Here is a 26,935-nt window from a genome sequence, read left to right on the forward strand (position 1 = left end):
CAGTGAGCCCCAGACCACAAAGGTAGAGATATACGGCAGTATTTAATTATTTATTAGGCAGTGAGCCCCAGACCACAAAGGTAGAGATATACGGCAGTATTTAATTATTTATTAGGCAGTGAGCCCCAGACCACACAGGTAGATAGATATACGACAGTATTTATTAGGCAGTGAGCCCCAGACCAGACGGTACATACGGAAGTATAGGCAATGAGCCCCAGACCACAAAGGTAGAGATATATGGCAGTATTTAATTATTTATTAGGCAGTGAGCCCCAGACCACAAAGGTAGAGATATACGGCAGTATTTAATTATTTATTAGGCAGTGAGCCCCAGACCACAAAGGTAGAGATATACGGCAGTATTTAATTATTTATTAGGCAGTGAGCCCCAGACCACACAGGTAGATAGATATACGGCAGTATTTATTAGGCAGTGAGCCCCAGACCAGACGGTACATACGGAAGTATAGGCAATGAGCCCCAGACCACAAAGGTAGAGATATATGGCAGTATTTAATTATTTATTAGGCAGTAAGCCCCAGACCACAAAGGTAGAGATATACGGCAGTATTTAATTATTTATTAGGCAGTGAGCCCCAGACCACAAAGGTAGAGATATACGGCAGTATTTAATTATTTATTAGGCAGTGAGCCCCAGACCACAAAGGTAGAGATATACAGCAGTATTTAATTATTTATTAGGCAGTGAGCCCCAGACCACACAGGTAGATATACGGCAGTATTTATTTATTAGGCAGTGAGCCCCAGACCAGACGGTACATACGGCAGTATAGGCAGTGAGCCCCAGACCACAAAGGTAGAGATATACGGCAGTATTTAATTATTTATTAGGCAGTGAGCCCCAGGCCACAAAGGTAGAGATATACGGCAGTATTTAATTATTTATTAGGCAGTGAGCCCCAGACCACAAAGGTAGAGATATACGGCAGTATTTAATTATTTATTAGGCAGTGAGCCCCAGACCACACAGGTAGATAGATATACGGCAGTAATTATTAGGCAGTGAGCCCCAGACCAGACGGTACATACGGAAGTATAGGCAATGAGCCCCAGACCACAAAGGTAGAGATATATGGCAGTATTTAATTATTTATTAGGCAGTGAGCCCCAGACCACAAAGGTAGAGATATACGGCAGTATTTAATTATTTATTAGGCAGTGAGCCCCAGACCACAAAGGTAGAGATATACGGCAGTATTTAATTATTTATTAGGCAGTGAGCCCCAGACCACACAGGTAGATAGATATACGGCAGTATTTATTAGGCAGTGAGCCCCAGACCAGACGTACATACGGCAGTATAGGCAATGAGCCCCAGACCACAAAGGTAGAGATATACGGCAGTATTTACTATTTAATTATTTATTAGGCAGTGAGCCCCAGACCACAAAGGTAGAGATATACGGCAGTATTTAATTATTTATTAGGCAGTGAGCCCCAGACCACACAGGTAACTAGATATACGGCAGTATTATTTATTAGGCAGTGAGCCCCAGACCACAGACCACCAGACTGGCAGATTCAGTGCAGGCAGCACCAGTGGACTATATATATATTTATTTAATATAATTAATTATATATAATAAATGGCACAGCACAGCACCAGAGGTATGCCCCAGCACAGAGGAGACAGTAGTACTACAGGCAGGTACACAGTTAGACTGTTCTCCTAAGCAGAGGAGAACAGAGTACACAGCAGCACTGAGGGAGACAGCCCCAGCAAATAAAATAATTAATTACAGCACAGCACACCAGAGGTTGACCGCACAGAGGAGACAGTAGTACTACAAGTACACAGTTAGACTGTTCTCCTAAGCAGAGGAGAACAGAGTACACAGCAGCACTGAGGGGGACAGTCCCAGCAAATAAAACAATTAATTACAGCACAGCAGCACACCAGAGGTAGACTGCACAGAGGAGACAGTAGTACTACAAGTACACAGTTAGACTACACAGCAGCACTCAGAGCCGGCCTTAGGCATAGGCAGACTAGGCAATTGCCTAGGGCATTTGGAATGCCTAGGGGCAGCAGCAGCTTCTGCTGATTAAAATGATATGCAACATGCCTATATTCTGTGTGAGTGAGGCTGTATTTGCATATGAAATAGTGTTTTCATGGAAATCACTGTAACATAGCATTCCGAATGCAGATACAGCCACAGTCGCACACAGAATATAGGCATGCTGCATATCATTTTAATCATTGGAAGCTCCTTGTGTGTGCTGGTCACATAACAATGCATGAATTTTCAGCAAAAAAGGCACCCAACGTTAGCAGAACTGGCCAGGAGCTGCATGGCCTATTGAGGCAAGATGTATGAGGAAACATCTGTATCCAAGCAGAGGCAGAGGTCACAGTGATAGTGGCTGTGCGAGTGCTGTCTGCGGGTGGGTTGGTTGTGCAATAGTGTTCGGCATATGTGTAAGGGGCATTATGTGTCATGTATAAATGCATTAATAATGTGCGACATATGTGTAACATGCATTATGTGTGTCATGTGTATGAAGGGCATTAATAATGTGCAACATATGTGTAACAGGCATTGTGTGTCATGTGTATAAGGGTATTAATAATAATGTGCAACATATGTGTAAGGGGCATTATGTGTGTCATTATGTGTATGAAGAACATTAATAAAGGTTGGCATAATGTGTAAGGGGCATTATGGTTATAAGGACATTAATAATGTGTATCATGTGTAAGGGGCATTACTATGTGGTATTATCAGGGGTGCAGAGAGAAAGGGGTAGGGGGTACAAATTATCCAGGCCAAAGTCTGAAGGAAGGGCCCAGTGGGGGCCCCGGGCCCCCTCCCCTTAAGTGACTGCAGCAGCTGCAGCTCTTCTCCTCTGCCCAGCACACACTGCTTTGTGCTGGGTTGCAGTGTGGCCATGGAGGTGCTTAAAATACAATATTTTCTCAGGATTTTTTTCTACTGGTATAATGTGAATAATGTGAGGAGTAATGTACATAAGGTAAAGTGGTACTACTGTGTGATGTAACGTGAATAAGGGGCACCATCACATGATATAATGAGAATAAAGTTGCACTACTGTGTGGCATAATTTGAATTGGGCGTACTATTGTGTGGCCATGCCCATTCCCCTGTTTGGGCTGCGCACCGAATGTGTGCGCTTTTTCTATTTAAAATATTGCGGGTAGGAGCACCAAAATGATGACTGCTATGATGAAGGTTCATGGTGCTGGGAAAGGGGAGCTGGGTCAGAGACGGAAATAGTGGCGGTGCTAGGGGGCACCAGCCAAAATCTTGCCTAGGGCATCATTTAGGCTAGGGCCGGCTCTGGCAGCACTGAGAGATAGCACCAGCGATTGCAAAAGCTCAAGGTCAACCTCAAGTTTAAGCCCCAGCAGCAGCACCAACACACCCTCTCCCAACCCACTACTTGACTGGAGTGAAGATGGCGGGCACGACAGCCGCTTATAAAGCCTCGCGAAATCCGACGCCGGGAGATGACGTTCTAATCACGCAGACGGACGAGTCAGGCGGGAATCTCCGAGCGCTGCTCGGAATCGGGCTCGGAATGATGACATCCGTGGGGGCTCGGATCTCTGAAATCCGAGCCTGCACATCTCTACTTTGCACTGACATAGATAGAGATTGGCCACAAGAAGCTGGGCCACACAACAAAGGACAAAAGTAGGAACAAAATAATGGAGAAGATCAATAAGGATTGCACCACATAATTTTTTTCAGGCAGTTTTGGCCTTGGTTGGGCCCATCGCTGTGCCCTCAGCTCTGAGGAAGGGGGGTGATGGTGGGCCCTCTCGGCCAGCACGGAGTGGTGCAGGTGGATTAGCGGCAGAAATGGCAGAGACTATGGCCTTGTTGGTGTTGATCATCACCGCCACAAGATCATTGTGGCGGGTGAGTAAGTCATTCTGGCGGCTGAGAAGGTTATTTTGTCGGATGGCTTGCAGGGCTATGACCTGGTGGGTCGCAGCCATCGCCTTCAGGACCTCCTGGGTCCTATCCTGCTGCTCTGCCGCTTCTACTCCCTGCAACATAATGGCCCTCAGCACCTGTGCACCAATATCCCCCTCGGGCTTTGTGGGACCATGATTTTGTTGGCCAAGTTCAGGGGTGGGCGATCCTTCTGTGACCGAAGCCCATCTTGTTCTAAAAATATTGGGGAAAAAAACATTTAACACCCATGCTATAATACAATGGAAGCAAACAATAAAACTCCACATTGAACATTTACCTCCAAGTTCAGCTGCAAACACCTCCACCGGGAATTTGCTGTCCATATTGGCCACTCCCTGGATCTCCTCCAATTGTCACACAATGCTGTGCCAGGAGATCCAAGGAGGTGAGCGCTGTTTTAGCATTGCCCCAGCCCTGGTGGTCTGGCTGTGCCTCCACCGTCCTGACAGCTTCTTCTTTAAGGTACATTTGAAATCATGCCACCTAAAAAAGAAAAATGACCACTGAATACATAATATACCAATTGTTTGCATTTTTTCACCATAATTCGCAGTCAATTTAAAGCATGCAAATTGCACTTACAGCAATGTACCCATTTTACATGGTGTGTTCATGGCACCTCCGTATCACACCAATACAAATAGACATAATTGTTGAAGTGTATAAGGTCCGAAAATCTATGTTTCCTCCCATACTTCATAGGACAGTAATACCCCATGGGGTCTTATTTAGTAAAATGTGAAATACACTTAACAGGTCCTGTTGCTATGGGCAACCAATCACATCCTGTATATTATCTTCTAGAGGGTGCTACATAAATAAGAAGTACACTCAGATTGGTTGCCCATAGCAACATCACATTTGAAGTGTATTTCACATCTAAGTCATTACAACCCATACTTCATACACATATAACCATCATTGACCAACCTATTTCTGGGTGCTATGTAAACTTAAACAATGGTTTATTATCCTGTATTGCTTACTAAACATCCCAATGTTGCAATGGACACTACAATGCTCACTACAGTAGCAGCGTGCATGTGCACCATCAACCCCTCTTTTCAGAGTTGCACACAACTCAACATGTACCTACAGATGGGGCCGGTTTTATCTTTGCTGGCGAACCGCCAGCAGCATGCTGCTGGCGATCCGCCAGCAACACGGCGCTCCATCTGACTGAGACGCGCGTGCGTCCCCCACGCACGCGCGTCTCAGTATCCGGGCGGCGGGGCAGCGAGGCGGACGTAATACTGTCCGCCTCCCGCTCGAGGGGGCAGGGGGGACCCGAGGGCACTGCGGGGGGGTGCGGTCGCCCGGTGTGGGCACCGGGCGACCGAGGGCAGCACCGTCGGAAGGGGACATGCGCGCACCTCGTGCGCGCCCGTCCCCTTCCGGCATACAGATGGCGGCGGGGCAGGGGATGGCGATGACGAAGCCATCGCCATCACCTGCAAAGATGAATCCCGCTACATCTGTATTCTATAGCACCAGATACACTTTTGTCCTGACAGCTGTTTGGACTTTTTTTTTTGGACACAAAAAAAACATAAGTACAAACACACACTTGCCTTCGCCGCACACAATCCACATCATGATGCTGTGGTGCCACCTTATTTGGTCCCATATTTTGGCCTTCATTGTGGGCATCAGCTTCTTGCTTGTAATCTCTATCCACTCCCATGTTTGGGGTTCCCAATATTGCAAGTTCTTCCTCTTTAAATGCTTTTTTTTTTTCTTTGTGCCTGTTGACCTCTGATTACCAGGATTAGTTTCTGATGCACTGGCAGTGCTGGCCTGGCTTATCTCTTGGGAAGGCACCTGCTGTGATCCTCATGATTCTGCTGATGCCGTATGTTGTCCTGCCCTGCTCCTCATTCCTCTGCTGTTGATTGGTCCACTGCTGCACATTGGAGGTCATGGACTCCATTTTAGCTTGGATTAGGTCTGGGTCTGAAATGGCAGAGTCAGACTCAGAATCAGACATGTTAGCAGCAAACAGTCCTTATGTTTGGCCCACCTTAAATACCCCCCAAAAAACCTCCACCCACCCTCCCACGCAGCGTTCCATGCTCACACGGAGAACATTCGGAGTGCATGCAGTGTAAAACATGCCGAAAACCCGGCAGGATTCCGGCGGAAATCCCGGCAAAAATAATGCACGCGTGCAAGTGAATAATTACACACAGGTCAAGTTGAAATGTAATAAAAGTAGTTATTTGTTGAAATGACAGTTATTACTTTGTGCTTCTGTATATGTCTTTGTGCGTGTTGGTGCTATATTGCAGTACTATAAAGAAATCCATGGCAGATTTTCAATCAACCAACAGTACAGCACCTCAAATTATCTGATGTAATGGCAAACACATGTAAGGGACCTATATACAGAATATGGGATGCCTGCAATGTAGTTGTGTCCCAGTGTCTTCAGTGTTTCAGAAGCCAGGTAAGTTTGGATATGATGTCTGTCTCACGGTTAGTATTTATTAATGCATGCTTCTGCATGTGTTTAAAAGGCGTTTTCTCACAATACCAACATAAATTTTACATATATTGGTTGGCTAAATAGTGCATGTTACCTGTGCACACTTTTGCCTCTTGAATGGTAGCTAGGATCAGTGGCGTAGCTACGTTTTGGGCGCCCCCCTCGCAGCCGCCCCGCCAAACACCCCTACCCTCCTGCCCTGCCGCAAACACTGGTCTACCTGGTGGCAATGATGGCCATGGTAATTACATATATGTTTAATTGTGGTGTGTGGCAACTTAAATGTTGTGTCCATTGTTTCAGAAAACATTCCCCATCAATTTGCCACAATGGAGAACACAGGCCTGTTCAATTAAATAGTTGTAGAATTGTGTTTGATTTTGAACATGAACAATACATTGTTGTAATTGTGAGTATTTTCTGTTTATTAAGTTAGCAGAAGCTGCAATGGTTTTTGCTGTGTACAAGGAGGGGCAACGTGCGGCTCCACCCACTCGGCGCCAAAGGACGCCAGGTCGTGCTAGAATCTTCCGCTCACGGGTGACCCTCTTTGGGATGCCTGATGATGAGGTACTTACTAGGTACAGGTTACCCCCACATGTTATCCTAGAGACTCTTTTTAATTGAGAGCGATCTGGAAGCTCATCATCGGCTCAGGACAGCAATACTGCCACTCACCCAGGTGTTGGCGGTGTTGCATTTCTGCCCCTCAGGATCCTTCCAGCAAATAGTGGCTGTACTTGCTGGTATATCCCAGCCTGCTTTCAGCAGAATCCTGAGGCGTGTAATGTCAGCCATGTTTAGGCGCAAAGGTCACTTCATGGCCATGTCTTTTGCCCAGGATACCCTTGATAGGAGTAAGCTGGCATTTCAACAACTTGCTGACTTCCCTAATGTGATAGGGGCTATGGATGGGACCCATGTACCATTCGTACCACCATCACAGAGCGAGTGGATCGACCGTAACAGGAAGATGTTCCACTCGCTCAATGTGATGGTGGTATGTGGCCCATCCATGGAAATCCTTGCCTTCAATTCCATCTTTCCTGGAAGTGCCCATGACTCTCATGTTATCCGACAACCCGGGATATGGCAAAGACTCCAAGAGCTGGAAGGCCGTGATGCGTGGATTCTGGGTGACTCTGGTTCCCCTGCATGCCCTGGCTGCTTACAGTTCCCCAAGACCGGGCCCACAGGAGTCATACAATGGGACACATGTCGCCACCAGGCAAGTTGAGCGAACAACTGGCCTGTTAAAGGGCCGTTTTCAGGTGCTCCATCGCACTGGTGGCGACCTGCAATATTCCCCAGAAATGGTGACAAGGATTGTGGGGGTGTGTCGCTTCCTGCACAACATCGCTGTGAGGCATAATGTCCCCTTTCCTGAGTCGGAAGTAACAACATCTGAGCCGGAAGACGTTGCCCTGCGCCCATCCCGCACCTGTGAGAGCATCCCGGGCTACCATCTGCGGGACTGTGTGGTGGCACGCTACTTCAGGTATGTGTGTGAATGGACAACATACTATATAATATGTTAAACTAATCGATTATGTTATAAATACACACACATTTTAAAATGTATTAAAAAGGTCACATCACGGTTTATTTGACATTGATCAACATTGCACCTGTAGGCTACATCCTGATTTTGGTGTAATGGGTTGGGGGCCCAGTCATGTGTGAACTGGATGATGTTGTGCATGGGTACTTGTTTCCTAGCATGGCGCCCAGATTTTCTACGTATGGCACCGTAGGGAAATTGCATAGCATCGCATGGGCCATTATAGCGGCATGCGATGCGATTTTTTCTTTTTTTTTTTTTATTGTACACCACTATATCGCATCGCATTGCATCGCATGTCCCGCAAAATCGCATGCAATCGCATGCGATTTTATAGGGTGTGCGATGCCATGACATTAGGTATACAATAATATGATTGTATGTCCCAAAAATAGATTTAACGCACCCCCCCCCCCACTATCCACGCCACCCTGAAGCGTGGCGAGCGTCAGCAGAATGTGTCCTCCAACTTTTTCCCTACCCACCTACCCTCCCACCACCACCCAGCATGTACAAATACCCTCACAAGAGAGAGAGTGGTAAGTACACAATATGTCTCATGTACTTGAACTCATGTATTTGCTATGTAGTGTACATGCCACATGTAAGCTACTATGGTGCCCATTTATCACACTATATTTGTGGCTAAATCCCAGAAAACACCAGTTTTTTGGGTTTAGCAACAAATATTAAGTCACCCCATAATGTATTAATGTAGGTCCGCAGCAGGAATTTCAGATCCCTGCTACAATCCCCCTTCACCGTCGCCGGCCACATCACCCATAGGTTTCTATGGGGGATGCAAAGCTGGGTGATGTACCAACATTGGGCAGCCCGGCTTCACATCCCTGGGCTATCACCATTCTGAGATGGTGATAGGGCATTGTAAGGTATGGCTACGGGATTGCACTGCCAGTGGGGCAGTGCGGTCAGAGGGGTCAGCGCATAACCACACATGTGCAGACCCCCCAGCTTCCGGGTCTGCACTTCGCAGGGACAGGCTCCTTTTGGAGCCATGTCCCTGCACTGTCAGGGATGATACATCTCTATGAATTGTTTACATTTTACAATGCGATCCCGGGTGGTAATATTCCACCCAGATAGTATTGTAAATACAACATCATAAATGGGCCCCTATGTGCACAACATTCCAAAACAACCATTATCTTGCACACACACAACTCCAGTTAAAACACCATTGGTACTTTGTGTGGGCCAGCCCACACACACCAATGACTATTGTGCGTCCACCACAACCAACACTCGTACCCTTGTTGAAGCTTGGAATTGTGTCCATGCAGTAAAGCCACACCTTACCCCCATTACATTGCCATATAGTTGGTGATGGTTCAAAATGGCAAGGAGCTCCAATTTTAGGACCTTATCCGTACAATCAGTATTAATCCTGTATAGAAATGACTGTAGGGTTCCTAGCTCAATTCAAACAACTTGAGACAAAAAATATTAACATGTGTATTCAATTCATGGCAAAAATGTGATTTTAAAAAGTGCGATAATGTGCGATTTCGGAAAGTGCCTAAAAATAGCACTTCATTAAATCTCGCCCACCATTTCATACCACTCATGTCAAAATCACTATAAACAAACTCCAAGCAACCTTGGTTTTTACCAGGTCTATACTCGAAGGGAAAGGCATGTTATACAGGTGGCCTCAATTGGTAATGAAACCATGGTTGTTATGCTGCTTTCAGACCGCATAACTGGCTTTGACCCTGTATTTGAAAACGTTTCCAAAAACGGGTCTGCCAGGTAAAACCCCTTTCACACCGCATCTCTTAAACGGTATATTGCCGTTTAAGTGCCGTTTTTTTTACCTGGCAGACCCATTTTTGGACACTATTCAAATACAGGGTCTTGCCAGTGCGGTCCACCCTGGTAATACATATGCCCCGGTGACACACAGCAGACGCTGTTAGTGCTCTGAGAGCAGGATCTCCAGTCTGCAGCCCTGTACACAGAGACCCCCCCCCGTACCTGGATAGCCAGCCGGCGACTGTGGACAGGGGAGCCGGGATCAGATGCTGGAGCAGGGGAGACAAGACCCCGGTCCAGGGGTGATGATACGGGCTGCAGGGGGCAGGCACTCCTCCAGTCTCCCCAGTACCGCTGGGGAGACCTCAGGACCGAGGTCTCGTCTCCCCTGCTGCAGCAGTGACGCTGTCTCCGCTGGCAGCTCCCGGCATGGCCACCGCAGCCCCGCTCCCCCCGCTGCAGGTGATGCTGCTGCTGGACTCGCTGACGCCCAACAACGGCTCCAACGAGGCGATTCGGGGATCCGGCATCCTGCCCCCATCTTCCGGCCGCACAGACCCGCAGCAGACTCCACCGCCGCCACCCAGGGACGGGACGGGGTACGGGCTGCGCTGTGCGAGAACTCATGCAACACACAGTGCAGGGTCCCTTCGGGGAATGTGAAATAAGCGGTGGGGTCCCTGCGGCGCTAGTTCCCATCTGCCCCAGGGAACCTGCCGCTCATTTCACATTCCCCGAAGGGACCCTGCACTGTGTGGCACTGGGGAGACTGGAGGAGTGTCTGCCCTGCAGCCCATATCATCACCCCCTTTTTTTTAAAACGGTAAAATCACTCTGCACCTTTTAGACCGCACAGATTACCGTTTTAAAAAGGTTAAAAATTGGCAAAATACCAGTTTTTAAGTGCGGTCTGAAAGGGGCATTATTTGGCTACTCTTCATGATAAAGAAAAGTAGGGTAGTTATGTGGTCAGAACTGTACTTCTAATATATGTGTGAACCATGCTTAAACACGTAGCAAGCATAGCCTTTGTACAGTATAGTGAAATATCTCATGAAGCATAGTAAAGAGAGGCTGCGCTCAGGGCATGGGAAGAATTACTGTATTACTAGTAGAGTACCGCAGGGATCTGTACTTGGACCAGTGCTTTTTGATATCTTTATTGGTGACATTGCAAATGGTATTGAAGGGAAAGTATGCCTTTTTATAAATGACACAAAAGTTTTCCAACAGAGTAGAGACACCAGGAAGGGTAAAACAAATGGTGTATACCTAGGTAGACTAGGGCAATGGTCAAGAGCATTTGTTCTCAACCGCGGTCCTCAAGTACCCAAACCAGTGGCGGAAGTCCCGGAGGCAATGGAGTCATCTGCTGCCAGGCGCCAGCCTTAAAGGGGGCACTGGCTCCATTGCCTCCTGGAGTTCCCTTATTGTATGCAGCGCTCTCCCCCTGCTGGCAGATCCCCGCCGGGCGTCCACATGTGGTGCGCCCGGCTCTGCCCTGCTACTGTCGGTCCCCGCCACCTGTCGGCTCTCCCCCTGCTGCCCGGCGTCCACATGTGGTGCGCCCGGCTCTGCCCTGCTACCGTCGGGTCCCCGCCACCTGTCGGCTCTCCCCCTGCTGCCCGGCGTCCACATGTGGTGCGCCCGGCTCTGCCCTGCTACCGTCGGGTTCCCACCACCTGTCGGCTCTCCCCCTGCTGCCTGGCGTCCACATGTGGTGCGCCCGGCTCTGCCCTGCTACCGTCGGGTCCCCGCCACCTGTCGGCTCTCCCCCTGTTGCCCGGCGTCCACATGTGTTGCGCCCGGCTCTGCCCTGCTACCGTCGGGTTCCCACCACCTGTCGGCTCTCCTCCTGCTGCCCGGCGTCCACATGTGTTGCGCCCGGCTCTGCCCTGCTACCGTCGGGTTCCCACCACCTGTCGGCTCTCCTCCTGCTGCCGGATCCCTGCCGGGCGTCCACATGTGGTGCACCCGGCTCTTCCCTGCTGCTGATGAATCCTTGCTGGGCCTCTCCTCCATTTCGTCGCTGGATCCCCACCACACACCCATCAAGTAGGTTTCAGTGGAATACATCTAATAGTTTAATGTCCCTGACTCCCCTCAAATGATGGGGTTAAAATTTGTTATGCTTGTGATTGTGTAGTAACAATAGATTGTGGCAAATACTATGTATTGCTCTTATCTGCAGCTCCGCACCATTGGTGTAATGTTTATCATTTATTAATATACAGATGTAGCCGCCATCATCTGTTGCACTGACTCAGCACACCATTCGCCAGGACATGGTCATGCACACGCGCCTGATTTGCGCCAGGGCATTTTCCAAGAGCCGCAAAGATGACAATAGCTCCATCTGTAAATGTTTATATTTGTGCTTATACGATATTTTGCGCACAACATTATTGTTCAGTAACATCACTGGGAACCTGCTGTGACTCTGTCACTGCTGTCAATCCCTATGTCCCTGCTGTCACTCTCTGTCCCTACTGTTGCTATCCCTGCCCCTGCTGTCACTCCCTCTGTTATTGTTGTCACACCCTATACTGTGTATGTGTGTGTATATATAGATATATTTGGGGGGGCACCAACATTCTTCTTGCCTCCGGGTGCCTCGGACGAACTTAGGCCACTGACACAAACAGTTCAGGTTTCCAAGTCACCCAGCTGTGCACTGTGTACCACCAACTGTCACATTTAAAAAATCCAATCCATTGACTCTATGGAGCAGAGTGAATTACACAATTTGAAGACTCTTCGGTCACCATCTGCGCTGCTGCACTACTTGCTCCAATGTTCATGATTTTCATATTAACAGCACTTAAATCACAATTGATACTTTGTACCATATTAGTAGATTTAGAAATAAGCTACATTTTCTTATATATGATTGGTGACATTTATTCCTGCAAGACAGGTGTCCTTGTAACAAGAATATATTCATAGTAACATAGTAAGTGCATATCATACTACGCTAACTATCTATTATCTGTGTGCTTTTATTTACACACACATGTACTGTATGTATGTATGTATGTATGTATGTATGTATGTATGTATGTGTGTAACCTGTCCCAGTCAGCATTATTACTGGTTAGCAGCTCGCACAGGCAGAGCATGCCTCCACTAGGTTGCTGCTGAGCTTGTGTCCTGTGCTGCTGCTGATCAGATGCTGCAGAGTAATCCCATCAGTTGCCGGTGCAGCCAGCGTGTGACAGCGGTGCTATTACATCATCAGATGGGGCTGTGTGGCCGGATATTTAACACGTTAGCCGCTGGGCTGCAGTAACCCCTTCCTCGCCTCGCAGAGACCCCGGGCAGGAGGAGAGCGGGGAAGCCGCAGCAGCAGCGCTGGGAGTGGAGACATCAGGCACAGGACCCTCCCACCCTGCTGCACGTGTTACCCGGCTGGGTGCCTGTCAGAAGCTGTCCCCTCCGGCCTGACAGTGCCCGGGGGAGAAGCACGCTGGAGCCAGCCCGGAGCCCGCACACCGCTCCCGGCATGTGAAGGATGCGCGGCGCAGCAGCGACTACAGCGGTCAGGTCGGAGGCTGCTGTCCTGCCTGAGAGAGCCCGGTGCAGCCGGGTACTGGGAGCCGCCGGCCTCCGCTCCTCCCTCCTACGCCCCCTACCTGCGGCTCTTCCTGGGCTGGACTGAAGCGCCTACGGTCCCTCTACTCCTGTTGCTTCCCCTCCAGGCGCCGCAAGCCCTGGTGCAGAGGGCCGGCGGGGAGGGCGATGGAGCCGCTCTCGGGAGTCTCGGAGACCCCGGCCCCCTCCTTCCAGGCCCGGCTCTTCAAGAACTTGCAGCTGGGAAGGTCCAGGAAGAACGGGAAGGCTGCTGGAGCGGAGCGCCGCAGTGCAGCAGGGTCGCCCTGCCCTTCACCACCGCTTCCCAGGAGGGGGAACCAGGAGAACTCTGGGGCGCCCATGGAGGAGCTGGTGCCGGGCATCATCCGCTGGACCGGGCTGAAGAGGAGGAAGCAGGTGCTGGATCGCGTCTTCTCTTCCTCGCAGCCCAACCTCTGCTGCTCCGGCGTGGAGTCCTTACCCTCCAGCGCCCCCTGCAGCAGCCCCAGCAGCATCGCCAATACCCCAGAACCCGGCTCCACGCTGCGCCGGCTGCGGGATCACCTCCTGCCCTACGGCAAGGCTCGGGATGGGGACGTCCAACACCCTGCTGCAGCCACACCCGGGAATCCCGCTCCTGCTATATCCCAAGCCCGAGGGCCTCACCTGACCCACCAGAAGAGCTCCTCTCTCCCCGGGACCCAGTGCATAGAGAACCTGCTCTACAGCTCCATCGCCCCGGTCAGGGCTAGCAGCCAAACAGTGAGTATGTTGCCCCTTGTTACGGGCACTGCTTGTGGTATGGCACTGATGCTGATATTGCTGTGTGTTATGCTGGCAGCACTCTGCATACAGAAATGGCATAAAAAGTTTCAATAGAGCGTTGTGCAGGTGGGCTGCCCATCAATGGGCAGGGGCAACAAGGCTGTGTCCTCTAGTCTGCAGTCAGGGCTGGTGCTGAACTAAAAAGTAGGGAGCATGCTGATGGTATGTTCTGGTGCTGTCCACATGACCGCATTCATCAGATGCATTGTGTGAATGTCCTGTACACATGGCCAGTTATTGGCCAGCCTGAGCCTGCATCTCTAACTACTGTGCACACCCAATATAGATTTACAGTATCTGTTATACGATACATAGAACATGATCCTGAAAGAATAATAAGCTACAAGTGTATCCTCATTATACTACTATTATTTTTGGGCTATGTGACACAATATACATGCTCTGCAGTGGGTAGTGATTCCTGATTTTTTTATACTTTTTCCTAAATGTAGTTTCACATTCGCATCATAGACACATAGATACAAGATTGTAGTGTACTAGGCACACTAGGTTACTACTTTTGTTGCAGAGATATTGATATAATGTTGCAGAGTAATCACAATTATTCATGGCGCTGCTCACATATATCCTCATTTGCCTTTTGGACATATCCATCATTTGAATTTTACATAGGCTGATTTCTGAGTAACACAAAGCTCATTGTGCAATTGCAGTGACAGTATCTAGGGTACATGTACATTGTCATTTTGTCACAGTAGTAATGCAAATATTATACATATTTTGTGAAAAAGTCTCTTGCATGACAGGGCTTAGTTGCAAAGTCTGTAGCGCGACAGATGGGACTATTTGGTGTGATTTGAGGCAGTGGCGGAACTTGTGAGTGGTTGGCCCAGGTGCAAAAATATAATTTTGGCCCCCTTCCTCCACCCCAACCCAAGTTCACAAAATGCAACACTGCACTGGGTGACATGGAGAGGAAGCGTGTGACAGAGAACACTGTGGGTGACGGGAAGAGAGTGACAGGGGCAGCAGTGGGCCCTTAGTCCTCAGGGGCCAAGGTACACTGCACCTGCTGCATCAATGGTAGTTCCATCTTTGCTTTGAGGATAGGTGTGTTTGTAAGCGTGCATAGGATTTGGTATGCCAGGTATCCAAGGCTTCTCCCACAGGTAGTGTCTTGTGCTTGGACAAGTCAAGACACCATATCAGTAATGTTGTGGGAGTTGTGCTGTTGTTTTCAGATACCATTTACCATTGCAACTTGAACTTTTCTTTCATGTAAAAATCTTTATCAATTCCGACTGAGAAACAGCAGATCAGCATAATACAGCAATTACTGTTCATATGAGAAATGTTCAGAATATGACAATGTATCCGCTATATTTAGCTGAGCTATGTATAATCTGACAACCCAATGGCATTTGATATCAGTATTTTGTTTCCTAACTGAGTGTTAAAATATTCAATTATATTTTGTTAATTTATACCTAATGCTGGGTACATATTTAGCAATTCCTGCAGGAGGATGATATTGACTGTACACACAGGCTGATATCGTTCACAATATCGGTCAGTGATGTCACCCACCACCCACTCCGTACATGCAGTTCCTGATGATAGTGTCAAATAGCACTGCATGTACCTACGACAGGGGGGTCGTTAATGACCCCCGGCCGCTCATCGTTTGACTGTGAACACTAGATGATATATATGCAATATCGTCAAGGATATCATCCATATCTTTGACGATATATCACTCATTGTGTACCCAGCTTATGTCTAAAGTATAAAATGCTAATTTGGTAATTGATACCGGTTACATAAGATCTCTTGGTGGGTGTTGTCTGATATTAATGCAATCATTAAAATGAAAGGAAACAATCAGTGCCCTGTTACTTTTAGTCACTCCTTTTTAGTTTTTGCTTGCGTCAACCTTTTCTCTGTGTCGGCAATATGGTTTCGACCTAGACACTGTTAACCTATTGACCGGATAGCAATAGTCTCTTACGTTTTAAAATGATAGTTGCTTTATACCCCTTTCAGATCGCACCTAATTACTGGGTCCATGCCGGTTTGTTGCCGGTTCGACCTGATAATAGGTGCGATCTGAAAAGGCTTATGGGGTCGAGCAAACCTTCAGTAACCCAGCATTATGAACCAGGAAAAAATGCAGGGTTCTTACTGGTTCCTTGCCGGGTTACTGTGCAGTGTGAATGGGTTAATTGGGTGGAGCGACCTGCTTGCCATTCACACTGATGGAGGAGGCAGCACTTGAAACAGCGCCAGCTCCAAACGCTTCCTCCTCCCTCAATGACGCTCTGCCCCCCTGCATCATGTAAGCTAATCAGCATGCGAGAGTCGCGTGGGGCAGTGGGGGATGCAAAGGAAGCCCATAGGCTTCCATGGGGTTACGCCAGCTACAACTGGTGTAACCCACCACTGTGAAACCCCGGCAGTGGGGCTTCACTGCATATAAAAATGAGGTAAAAACACCAAAAATGCAGTTGAGTCTGACTTGTCATAGTAGCTCTCCCTTATATTTTATACAAATGAATGCCTTAAGTTTAAGTGCAATTCACATATCTCCTTGACAGCAGGTCATAGTTACTTTCTGCAAATATCTAGAACACATAATTATTCTTGTAAAATGTAAAACCCTCCTTCCAGTGTTAAATTTGACAAGCTTTTTAAATGTAGGGGCAGATTTATCAACGAATGACAATCTTATTATCAGTCATTACGATAAATTGTTCCAGTCAGCTCCTGTCATGTGTTTAAAAAATGAGAGGAGCTGATTGGTTGGAACACCATTATCATTCGTATGGGAATGATAAAAATATAATTAGATAAATCTGCCCCTTTAGTTTTAGTCTTAGTCACTTTAGTCATTGATTTAGTCAGGTAATCTCAGTTTTCATTGTAGTCTAATTATAGTCCTGAAATAATCTGTAGTTAACGAATAGTCAAAATTTTCTTTACCAAAATGAACACTGCAGAGTGGTGAGTGTTTTGCAAAGGTGCAGGGCCCTTATGGCGGTACTAGGTAGTAAAAAAATAGGTACTTGTGTACTAGCACGGCGCCCATCGCATCGCAGACCATAAGGCATACGATGGGATGCGATGCGATGGCAGGCGATGTTATAAAATTTTAAATTGTATACCATGGCATTGTATGCCATTGTATCGCATATACAATGGTATGGGATTTAAAATTGTATAAGCACCCTAATGGGTTTTTAAATGTTAAAAGTGCCCACTATAAGATAATGAAACGTGATGGGTGCTTAGTATGTTAAAAGCACCCCCAACGGCACCCACACTATCAACACCAACCGTGGCGAACGCAGCGAGCCCGCAAGGGGTGGCGGTATGCGTCCTCCGACCTTTTCATACCCCCTTGTCATACGTTGGCGTGGAGTTGACTTCATATATTTCAGCGAGCCACCGAGCCCGAAGCGTGGCGAGCGTAGCGAGCCCCGCGAGGGGACGCGGAATACATGTAAAGTAATACACGTCCCCTCGTGGGGCTCGCCACGCTTCGGGCTCGGTGGCTCGCTGCGCTCACCACACTATATAAAATCAACTCCACGCCGACGTGGATAGTGGTGGTATGAAAAGGTCGGAGGATGCGTACCGCCGCCCCACGCGGGCTCGCTGCGCTCGCCACGCTTCGGGTTGGTGTTCAGAGTGGGGGTGCATTTAACATTGCAAGCCCCCATTAGGGTGCTTATACAATTAAAAATCGTATAGGGGGCTTATACAATTTAAAATCGCATCGCTGTGCATCAGGTGTATGGCATGCGATGCGATTATAAGTCGTACGACTTAACATCGTGGGCGCTGTGATAATACACAAGTACCAAAAAATAATAATAATATCATGGCTGGGTACACTGATTGAGTATACGCCAGCCACCACAGCTTTCCTCATTCGTTTCTGCACTAGCACCAGCCCATGCAACGTCCTGGAGATACATCTGGGGAAATATGTCAATTGGGTCATGGCATGATCTGGAAAGGTCCAAATATATACTACAAGCAGGGGTAGACACAAAGTGGCTGCAGTTGTGGGTTGCTGTGTTTGCTAGATTTACCTCCTAGATCAGTGATGGCTAACCTTGACACTCCAGCTGTTGTTGAACTACACATCCCAGCATGCCCTGCATCAGTTTTAGCATGGCCAAATTGCAAAATTGTAGCAAGGCATGCTGGGATGTGTAGTTCAACAACATCTGGAGTGTCAAGGTTAGCCATCACAGTCGTAGATGCTAATGCAAATGGGAAGCAAACCCGGGATTTCCAGGATTGAGTTGGTAACATTGAGTAGCAGGATTTAGTGACTGCACTCCACCCCCCTCAGTCCTTAGCTCTTTCTCCCCACCCAACTACCAGCTGCAACATCCAGGTAGCATCTGAGCCAAATGCTCAGGTGGTTCAGCAAAGAACCATGCATGCATAGCTTAATCCCTAAATTCTGGGATTTGAAAGTTCACTCCTTGGATCCAAATCCTGACAATTTTGGCCTGTGATCCCACCGATCGCAGGATTGCCCTCTCTAAGGGTGGGATATATTAAAATACATCACCACCCCTTGCCGCCCATCGCATACAGTATGTACTAACATATGTGATCAACATCGCACTGCAGTGACGGAATACCTGTGAGGTGGTGTGCGGGGTGTCTTCGTCACCTCCCTGGGCTCTCCTCACTCCCCCCCAAGGCCGGCAGCCTAAGCAGGCTGTCCCCGGCATCTCCTCCTCCCCCCTGCAGTCGGAAGGACCTCAGGATGTGTTGATAGGGGGAGGAGGCGTTTATCTTCTGGGTCCAGGCTTTATGGAGGAAGGTAAGCCAAGGGGAGGGGGGTTGGCATCTGCGGAGGGGGTCGGTGGCTTGCAACAGGCAGCAATAACAAGCCCATAGGCTTCTAACGGGTATCGCCACCCAGAGGTGGCAATACCTTGGCTGGTGAAAATATGACGGCCGGGTCTTAATACATGTGAAAGTGTGGTAAAACCCCTAAAAACGGGGGTTCTACAGCATTTTTACATTAGTACATCCCATCCCACAACCTGTGACATGGCAGTTAGGAGCTGATTGGTTGGTGGTTTATCATTCTCCATCTTATCACTTTTCAACCTTAGTACATCTGGCCCTAAATGTAAGTATATATTCAGTGAATGTGGGGCTTGTCCAGGTGCTGGCACACAGTGTGATGCCGAATGAGTATATGCCAGCCATTGAAGCTATCATCTTTCATATCTATATTAGCACTAGCCCATGCTAGGTGCTGGAGTTATATCTGAAACACCCGACATCCCGACCCCATCAGATCTTACAGAGCATGTAATACACACCCACGACACACACATGGAACTCTCAGATCATTCCTACAAGTCAGGGTAGTTACATGTTATCACATTGTCCTTGCTCAGTGAACACCCCAAAACACCCCATTTCATGAAGCGACAGTTGACCTAGTTGCTTCCAACATACACAAAGATGCGTACATTTGCTTTTGCCAATGCGCTGTTGGCACATATCACAGTGTGACCTCATAGACCCCATGTTGCAGGCGTAAAGACTTGAAGTTTGTGGCATTTGAGAATGCTGACTGTCCCTGCCCCTCAAATGCCTCTGTCTGCCAATCAGGCAGAGGCAGCTGCATAAACTGCGAGTGATTTACTCAAGACCTGTTCTGCTTATGCGCCATTGGGAAACTGCTGGGACATTTGCAAAAGCAAACCATGCTGAATACGGCCCTGTCTCCATTGTCATTTTTTAATAATAATGATTTTTTTTTTATTATTATACAAGTTTTTTATTTATTTCAATAAAATGTGGGTACAACAGTTTAAAGAATAATTTTTTTGGCATTCTCTAAATAGTAGTGAACAATATAACAATCTGCGAAGTCTAGGTCAGAATACAACTTTGTCTAGGTTCTGATTTCTCCAGTAATGGTGGTGTAGTAATCTATGATATAACTTCTATCATACAATGGTCTTGATATTGCGATTTTGGTAACATTTGTGATGATCTTAGTATTAAGGAGTCACACAATCTAATCTATCATGACGGTTCTATATAAAGTAGGACAACAACTACCTAGTCAAGTGCACATCAACAATAACAACAAATTGTTTGTTTTAAATATGGAGAAAAATAGAATAAAGAAAAATATAAACAATGGTACATTATATCGGACATTCCATGCATACACATTAAGACAGGAAAGACAGGTAAGGGGGGGGGGGTGGAGCGGGGTAACCTGGGGAATACGGAGCGGTGGACCCAGAAGTATGTTTTTAATAATGATGATTTTTTTTTTTTATTATTATACAAGTTTTTTATTTATTTCAATAAAATGTGGGTACAACAGTTTAAAGAATAAGTATTTTGGCATTCTCTAAATAGTAGTGAACAATATAACAATCTGCGAAGTCTAGGTCAGAATACAACTTTGTCTAGGTTCTGATTTCTCCAGTAATGGTGGTGTAGTAATCTATGATATAACTTCTATCATACAATGGTCTTGATATTACGATTTTGGTAACATTTGTGATGATCTTAGTATTAAGGAGTCACACAATCTAATCTATCATGACGGTTCTATATAAAGTAGGACAACAACTACCTAGTCAAGTGCACATCAACAATAACAACAAATTGTTTGTTTTAAATATGGAGAAAAATAGAATAAAGAAAAATATAAACAATGGTATATTATATCGGACATTACATGCATACACATTAAGACAGGACAGACAGGTAAGGGGGGGGGGGGGTGGAGGGGGGGGTGGAGCGGGGTAACCTGGGGAATACGGAGCGGTGGACCCGGAAGTATGTTTGTGGGTCGTTTGGGGGGGGTTAATAATAATGATTTAAAAACCACAACTGCGAGAGGTATGATGAAAACAGACTACAGTATGTAGCTGGTGGAGCGGTTTGGACAAGTTACCAGTCGGTGGGTGGAAGGATCATTTCTTAAAAAATAAAAAAGGAATCCATTAGTTGCCCTTCTGTTGGCAGCTGGCTGCTAGGATGTGGTACGTGGTACTATAGGCCTTATTCTAGTTCACTCTTTCTGACAAAATCCTTCTTAGATGGACAAAACCATGGCCCTTATTCTGATCGGTGCGGCCGGAGCCGCATATGCGGCTCCGACCGCACAGACGAATCCCCGCCTTGCATACGGATCGCCACCTCCGTCTGTACACGGATATGTGGCGATCCGTATGAAAGTGGACGGGGATACGCCTCCTCCACCTTGGGAGCAGCCCCTGCATTCGATGGTCGCAGACCATCGAATGCAGGGCCGCACGCTCCACCAGGTCCCGCAACACAAGACCACACGGACACTTGTCCGTGTGAAATCTTGTATTGGGGCGGGCAGCTGACATCCGGCGATGTCAGCTGCCCGCCCCCTACACGCGCGTCACGGCCTCATTACCATGCATACGCCCCGCGTTTGCATGGGAACGCCCATGAAACGCGGGGCGTATGCATAGGGAAATGAGGCTAAGTAGCCCCTCACGCCCCTATCCGCCCCCTTTGCGGCGGTCAAAAAAAGTGTGCGGCGATTTCGCCTGCACATGCGCAGAGTGCCCTCTGCACATGCGCAGAGCGAAAACATCGGCGGAACGGCCGCATGCGGCCGTTACCGAACCGATCAGAATAAGGGCCCATGTGCACTGCAGGTGGGGCAGATGTAAAATGTGCAGAGAGAATTAGATTTGGGTGGGGTTTTACTTCAAAGTGAGATCTATATTGCAGTGTAAAAATAATGCAGCCAGTATTTACCCTGCACAGAAACAAAATAACTCACCCAAATCTAATTCTCTCTGCACATTTTACATCGGCCCCACCTGCAATGCACATGGTTTTGTCCATCTAAGAAGGATTTTGTCAGAAAGAGTGAACCAGAATAACCCCCTATGTAACAGTGTTCTGCACCACATGTCCTGTAGATTAATAAGAGGGGGATATCAGGCATTGTTACACCGTATGAGCTACACTTCCAATATCTGATTTCTGCAAAAACATTATCATTCCTAGAGCCACTGAATTACGAGTGACAGGGGTGCTGGGAGGCTGCCAAAAACACAGAAGGAGATTAATTATTAGAGCCATAGATTCTTGCTGTCTGTTCTTGCTGTTCGGTCGGGATTTCTCTTCCAGTATTATTACCAGAATGTCATTCCTCTTCTTAGTATCAAAATACCTCGATTTTACAGCAGTGTATCTGTTCATAGGGTGCTCTGCCATCCATGTCTCTGCATTTCATATTCTATATATTTAGTATGTGTATATATAGAACACAAAAGTAAAAATCAAGCTAGTGTGTTCACACAGCCAATCTCCTCACATTCTAATAATAGCTTACGGATAGTATTGCCTGGTGTTATATACTGTAGTTAGGCCCGGCAGTTAAAGCATCAGAATATTCTGTTATATTAGAGAACTAGGTGATTCATCGCGCCCTACGGGCGCTCTTTACACCGGCGTAAGGGGCTACGCCCCTTAATTTGTGAACATTTGTATTGTGAGAAATATGGTTAGAATTGTATGAAAGATGCCCTGTATTGCAGCTTCTGCCAGTGGGTGAGGGTCCAGCGTGGCAGCACAGGAGTACCGGACGGTGGCCCTGAGTCAGTGTCTCCTCCTACTGGGTGGGAGTTAGGGTGCATGAGAGCAGGAGGCTGGGATATGAGGCATGATAGGGGTATGTGGGCAACACAGCGTCAGCGATTACCCAGTGGTGGAAGTTACGGTTCAGGAGAGCAGGAAGCTGGGTAGTGATAGGGGTGTGTGGGCATACGGGGGACTAAAGAGGGTGGTGGACACTGTGCAGCTTCTGCCAGTGGGTGAGGGTCCAGCGTGGCAGCACAGAAATACAGGAGTCAGTGTCTCCTCCGACTGGATGGGAGTTAGGGTGCATGAGAGCAGGAGGCTGGGCGGTAAAGCATGATAGGGGAATGTGGGCAACACAGGGTGAGCGGGTCTCCACTGGCGGAAGTTACGGGGCAGGAGAACAGGAGGCAGGGCAGTGTCCTCCCACATTGATGGCAAAAGTATTCAACATCGGCCATAAACCATCGATTATTTAAAAATCATTGATGGTCGATGGGCATCCCTAGAACTGGAGGAGGGTGGGGGACAGTATGCAGCTCCCGGCAGTGGGTGAGCGTCTCCTCCCACTGGGAGGGAGTGAGCATGCATGAAAGCAGGAGGCTGTATAATAGTGGTATGTGGGCAAGACATTGATAAAAGTTGTGGCGCTGGTGCAGAGGGCAGTGGGGAAACCTGCAGTGCGGCAGCCAGGGCCGGATTTCCCACCTAGGGGCGGTACCTGCTTGTGGTGGTACAGGATCCCCCATTGTCACGGGGGTACGTGAAATGCGGGAGCGGGGGCCGCGGTGGTCCGCTGGGGGGTGGAATTGCCGGAAGGGGGTCTGGGGGGTCTGCAAATTGCGGGAGGGGGGGTGGTGTGTGGGGATCCGCGGTTAGCGGGAGGGGGCGGGGGTCCGCAAATCGTGGGCGGGGGCGCGGGGGGGCTTGAATCGTGGGAAGGGGGGGCCGCAAATTGCGGGAGGGGGGTTGTCGGGGTTAGTGAATTGCGGGAGGGGGGGTTGCGGAGGTCCGTGAATTGCGGGAGGGGCGCGTGGGGTGCCGTGAGTCAAGGGGGGGTGGTGCGGGGGGTCCGTGAATCACGGGAGGGGTCATGAATCGCAGGAGGCGGGGGTCGTGGGGGGGCTACGAATCGCAGGAGGGGGGTGTGGGGGGTTGCCGTGAATTGCATGAGGGGGACGTGAATCAAGGGAGGGTGGGCGCAGGGGGTTGGTGCGGGGGCCCGTGAATCGCGGGAGGGGGCATGAATCGCGGGAGGGGGGGTCGTGGGGGGTTCCGAATCGCAGGAAGGGGGGTATGGGGGGTGCCGTGAATTGCGTGAGGGGGGCATGAATCGCGGGAGGGGGGGTCCCCGAATGTGTGAATTACGGGGCGGTCGCAAATCGCGAGAGGTGCCGAGGGGGCCCGCAAATCGCGGGAGGGGGGCGCTACGGGGGGTTTCGTGAATTGCGGGAGGGGGGGTCGTGGGGGGTTGCGAATCGCAGGAAGGGGGGTGTGGGGGGTGCCGTGAATTGCGTGAGGGGGGCATGAATCGCGGGAGGTGGGGTCCCCGAATGTGTGAATTAGGGGGCGGTCGCAAATCGCGAGAAGTGCCGAGGGGGCCCGCAAATCGCGGGAGGGGGGCGCTACGGCGGGTTCCATGAATCGCGGGAGGGGGCGGCGCGAATTGCGGGAGGGGGTCGCAAATCACAGTAGGGGGGGGGTGCCGTGAATCGCGGGAGGGGGGGTCGCGGGGGGCCCTTTTAATGCCGGGAGGGGGGGGGGGTCGCAGGGGTCCTGCGAATCGCGGGAGGATGCAGGGGTCCTGCGAATCGCGGGAGGGGGCTCGCGAGAGGGCGGGTTCGCTGGGGTCCCGCGATTTGCGGGAGGGTCGCGGGGGTCCCGCGTTTCGCGGGAGGGGGTGGTCGCGGAGGTCCAGCGAATCGCGGGAGGGGGTGGTCGGGTCTGGGACGGATATTAGACAGCACTTACATCGACAGCCATTACATCGACACCATTAGTTCGACAGCTCAATAGGTCGACATGGTTTTAGGTCGACATACCATTAGGTCGACATGTCATTATGTCGACAGCTCATTAGGTCGACAGCTCATTAGGTCGACATGTTTTTAGGTCGACACTGCCATTAGGTCGACAGAGTCTATGCCGACAGTCAAAAGGTCGACATGGGTTTTTTCACTGTTTTTTGGCCGAAATGTCGACACAGTCGACATGGACACAGTTTGAAGTGTACCGCAGCCGCTCGCTATGCTTCGAGCACGGTGCCTCGCTGCGCTCGGCACACTATTTTATTCTCTCACCACGCCCTAGTGGATAGTAGGGCATGAAATACCGCCTGTCGGCACATGTCGGCTCAATAAACAGTGAAAAAACCCATGTCGACCTTTTGACTGTCGACATAGACACTGTCGACCTAATGGCAGTGTCGACCTAAAAACATGTCGACCTAATGAGCTGTCGACCTAATGAGCTGTCGACCTAATGAGCTGTCGACCTAATGACATGTCGACCTAATGGTATGTCGACCTAAAACCATGTCGACCTATTGAGCTGTCGAACTAATGGTGTCGATGTAATGGCTGTCGATGTAAGTGCTGTCGATGTAAGTGCTGTCTAACAATAGTCCGGATACCGGGGTGGTCGCGGGGGTCCCGCGAATTGCGGGAGGGGGGTCGCGGGGGTCCCGCGAATTGCGGGAGGGGGGTCGCGGGGGTCCCGCGAATCGCGGGAGGGGGGGTTTGCGGGGGTCCCGCGAATCACGGGAGGGGGGGTCGCGGGGGTCCCGCGACTCGCGGGAGGGTGGAAAGCGGGGGTTCCGCGAATCGCGGGAGGGGGGTGCGGGGTCCCGCGAATGGCCGGAGGGGGGGGTCACGGGGGTTCCGCAATTCGCGGGAGGGGGGGTCGCGGGGGTCCCGCGAATCGCGGGAGGGGGGGGTCGCGGGGGTCCCGCGAATCGCGGGAGGGGGGGTCGCGGGGGTCCCGCGATTCGCGGGAGGGGGGGTCGCGGGGGGTCCCGCGAATCGCGGGAGGGGGGGTCGCGGGGGGGTCCCGCAAATCGCGGGAGGGGGGGGTCGCGGGGGGTCCCGCGAATCGCGGGAGGGGGTTCGCGGGGGTCCTGGCAGAGGGTAGGGATGTGCAGGAGTAATGGTGGATGGTGGCTGTGGAGTAATGGTGGATGGTGGGCGTGTACTGTAGCCCTGGCTGTGATGTCAAGGGGGTGGAACGTTAGACACATGAAAGTGAAACTGTTCTACACAGGAACGTTCTCCACAGGGTTTGAGTGACAGAGCTGGCTAAATATATGAGATACTTGTTGTATTTCTGCATTTATCACCCCAACTGGCATCATGAGGTCAGAGGAGCATTCTCAAGTCATTCCAGGAGAGTAAACAAGCATGCTCTAACGACGCAGATTTAATTGCAGAAACCGTTATGCCTGCAAGCATGGCCATAGAGAGGGTGGTGCTGTGGCACAGGGGATGATGCCTAAACCTAAGGGCAGAATCTGCCCTGCTGCAATTCAGGGCTCCCACACTGTGTGAGGACATACTCCCACAGTGCTGTACTGGGAGCTGCAGGACCTGCGCAGCTGCTTGGAGTAGTCTCAGATTGCACAAGGTACAGTAGTAATGTAGTTTCCCAAGCAATTTGTGGCACTAAAAAGAGAAAAATATATATATATATATATATATATATAGGTGTGTTGCGCAATTAAAGGCAGCTGACTCAGGGTTTTGTCACAAACCCAAAATATTACAATAATAGAGAAATGGTTTTGTGTCAGCACCTGCTGTCTTAATAATTCTTAACACGGTTCTCTTAAAAATATATATAATTTTTTAATTATAGTAGAAAAATATAAAATGATAATACATACAATTAAACATATAAAAATACAGTTGAAATAAAAGAATCTCTTGTTGATGTGAATCAATTAGCAACTAATCGCTTCTTATAATTTATGAGGTATACTATGTGTGTCTTTCACACAGTCCCGTACTAGGGTAAAAAATTGCTGATTAATTATATTACCATCCTTTGGCGCTTGTTGTGTTGGCCAGTTCAAATCAATTGTGACGACTTGGGGTTCGGTTTGCCTTATGATTTCAAAGGCTCAAGGGTCCTGAATCGACTGTCCTCCTTTCCTTCTCCTTGGATAAT

At 49.1% G+C, this 26,935-nt stretch overlaps 1 protein-coding gene across 3 annotated transcripts in view; it reads left to right on the plus strand.

Moving 5' to 3' along the window:
- The first annotated feature begins 12,941 nt into the window (after positions 1-12,941).
- MCTP1 (multiple C2 and transmembrane domain containing 1) overlaps positions 12,942-26,935 on the plus strand; it is a 798,197-nt gene continuing 784,203 nt past the window's right edge. For all 3 annotated transcript variants that reach the window (XM_083151771.1, XM_083151772.1, XM_083151773.1), the window contains exon 1: positions 12,942-14,122. In XM_083151771.1, the coding sequence (XP_083007897.1) occupies positions 13,529-14,122 (594 nt within the window). In that variant the 5' untranslated portion in view covers positions 12,942-13,528. The remainder of the gene's footprint in view (positions 14,123-26,935) is intronic.

The sequence above is a fragment of the Crinia signifera genome, chromosome 1, assembly GCF_055691185.1.
Source record: "Crinia signifera chromosome 1, ASM5569118v1, whole genome shotgun sequence".
NCBI lineage: Eukaryota > Metazoa > Chordata > Amphibia > Anura > Myobatrachidae > Crinia > Crinia signifera.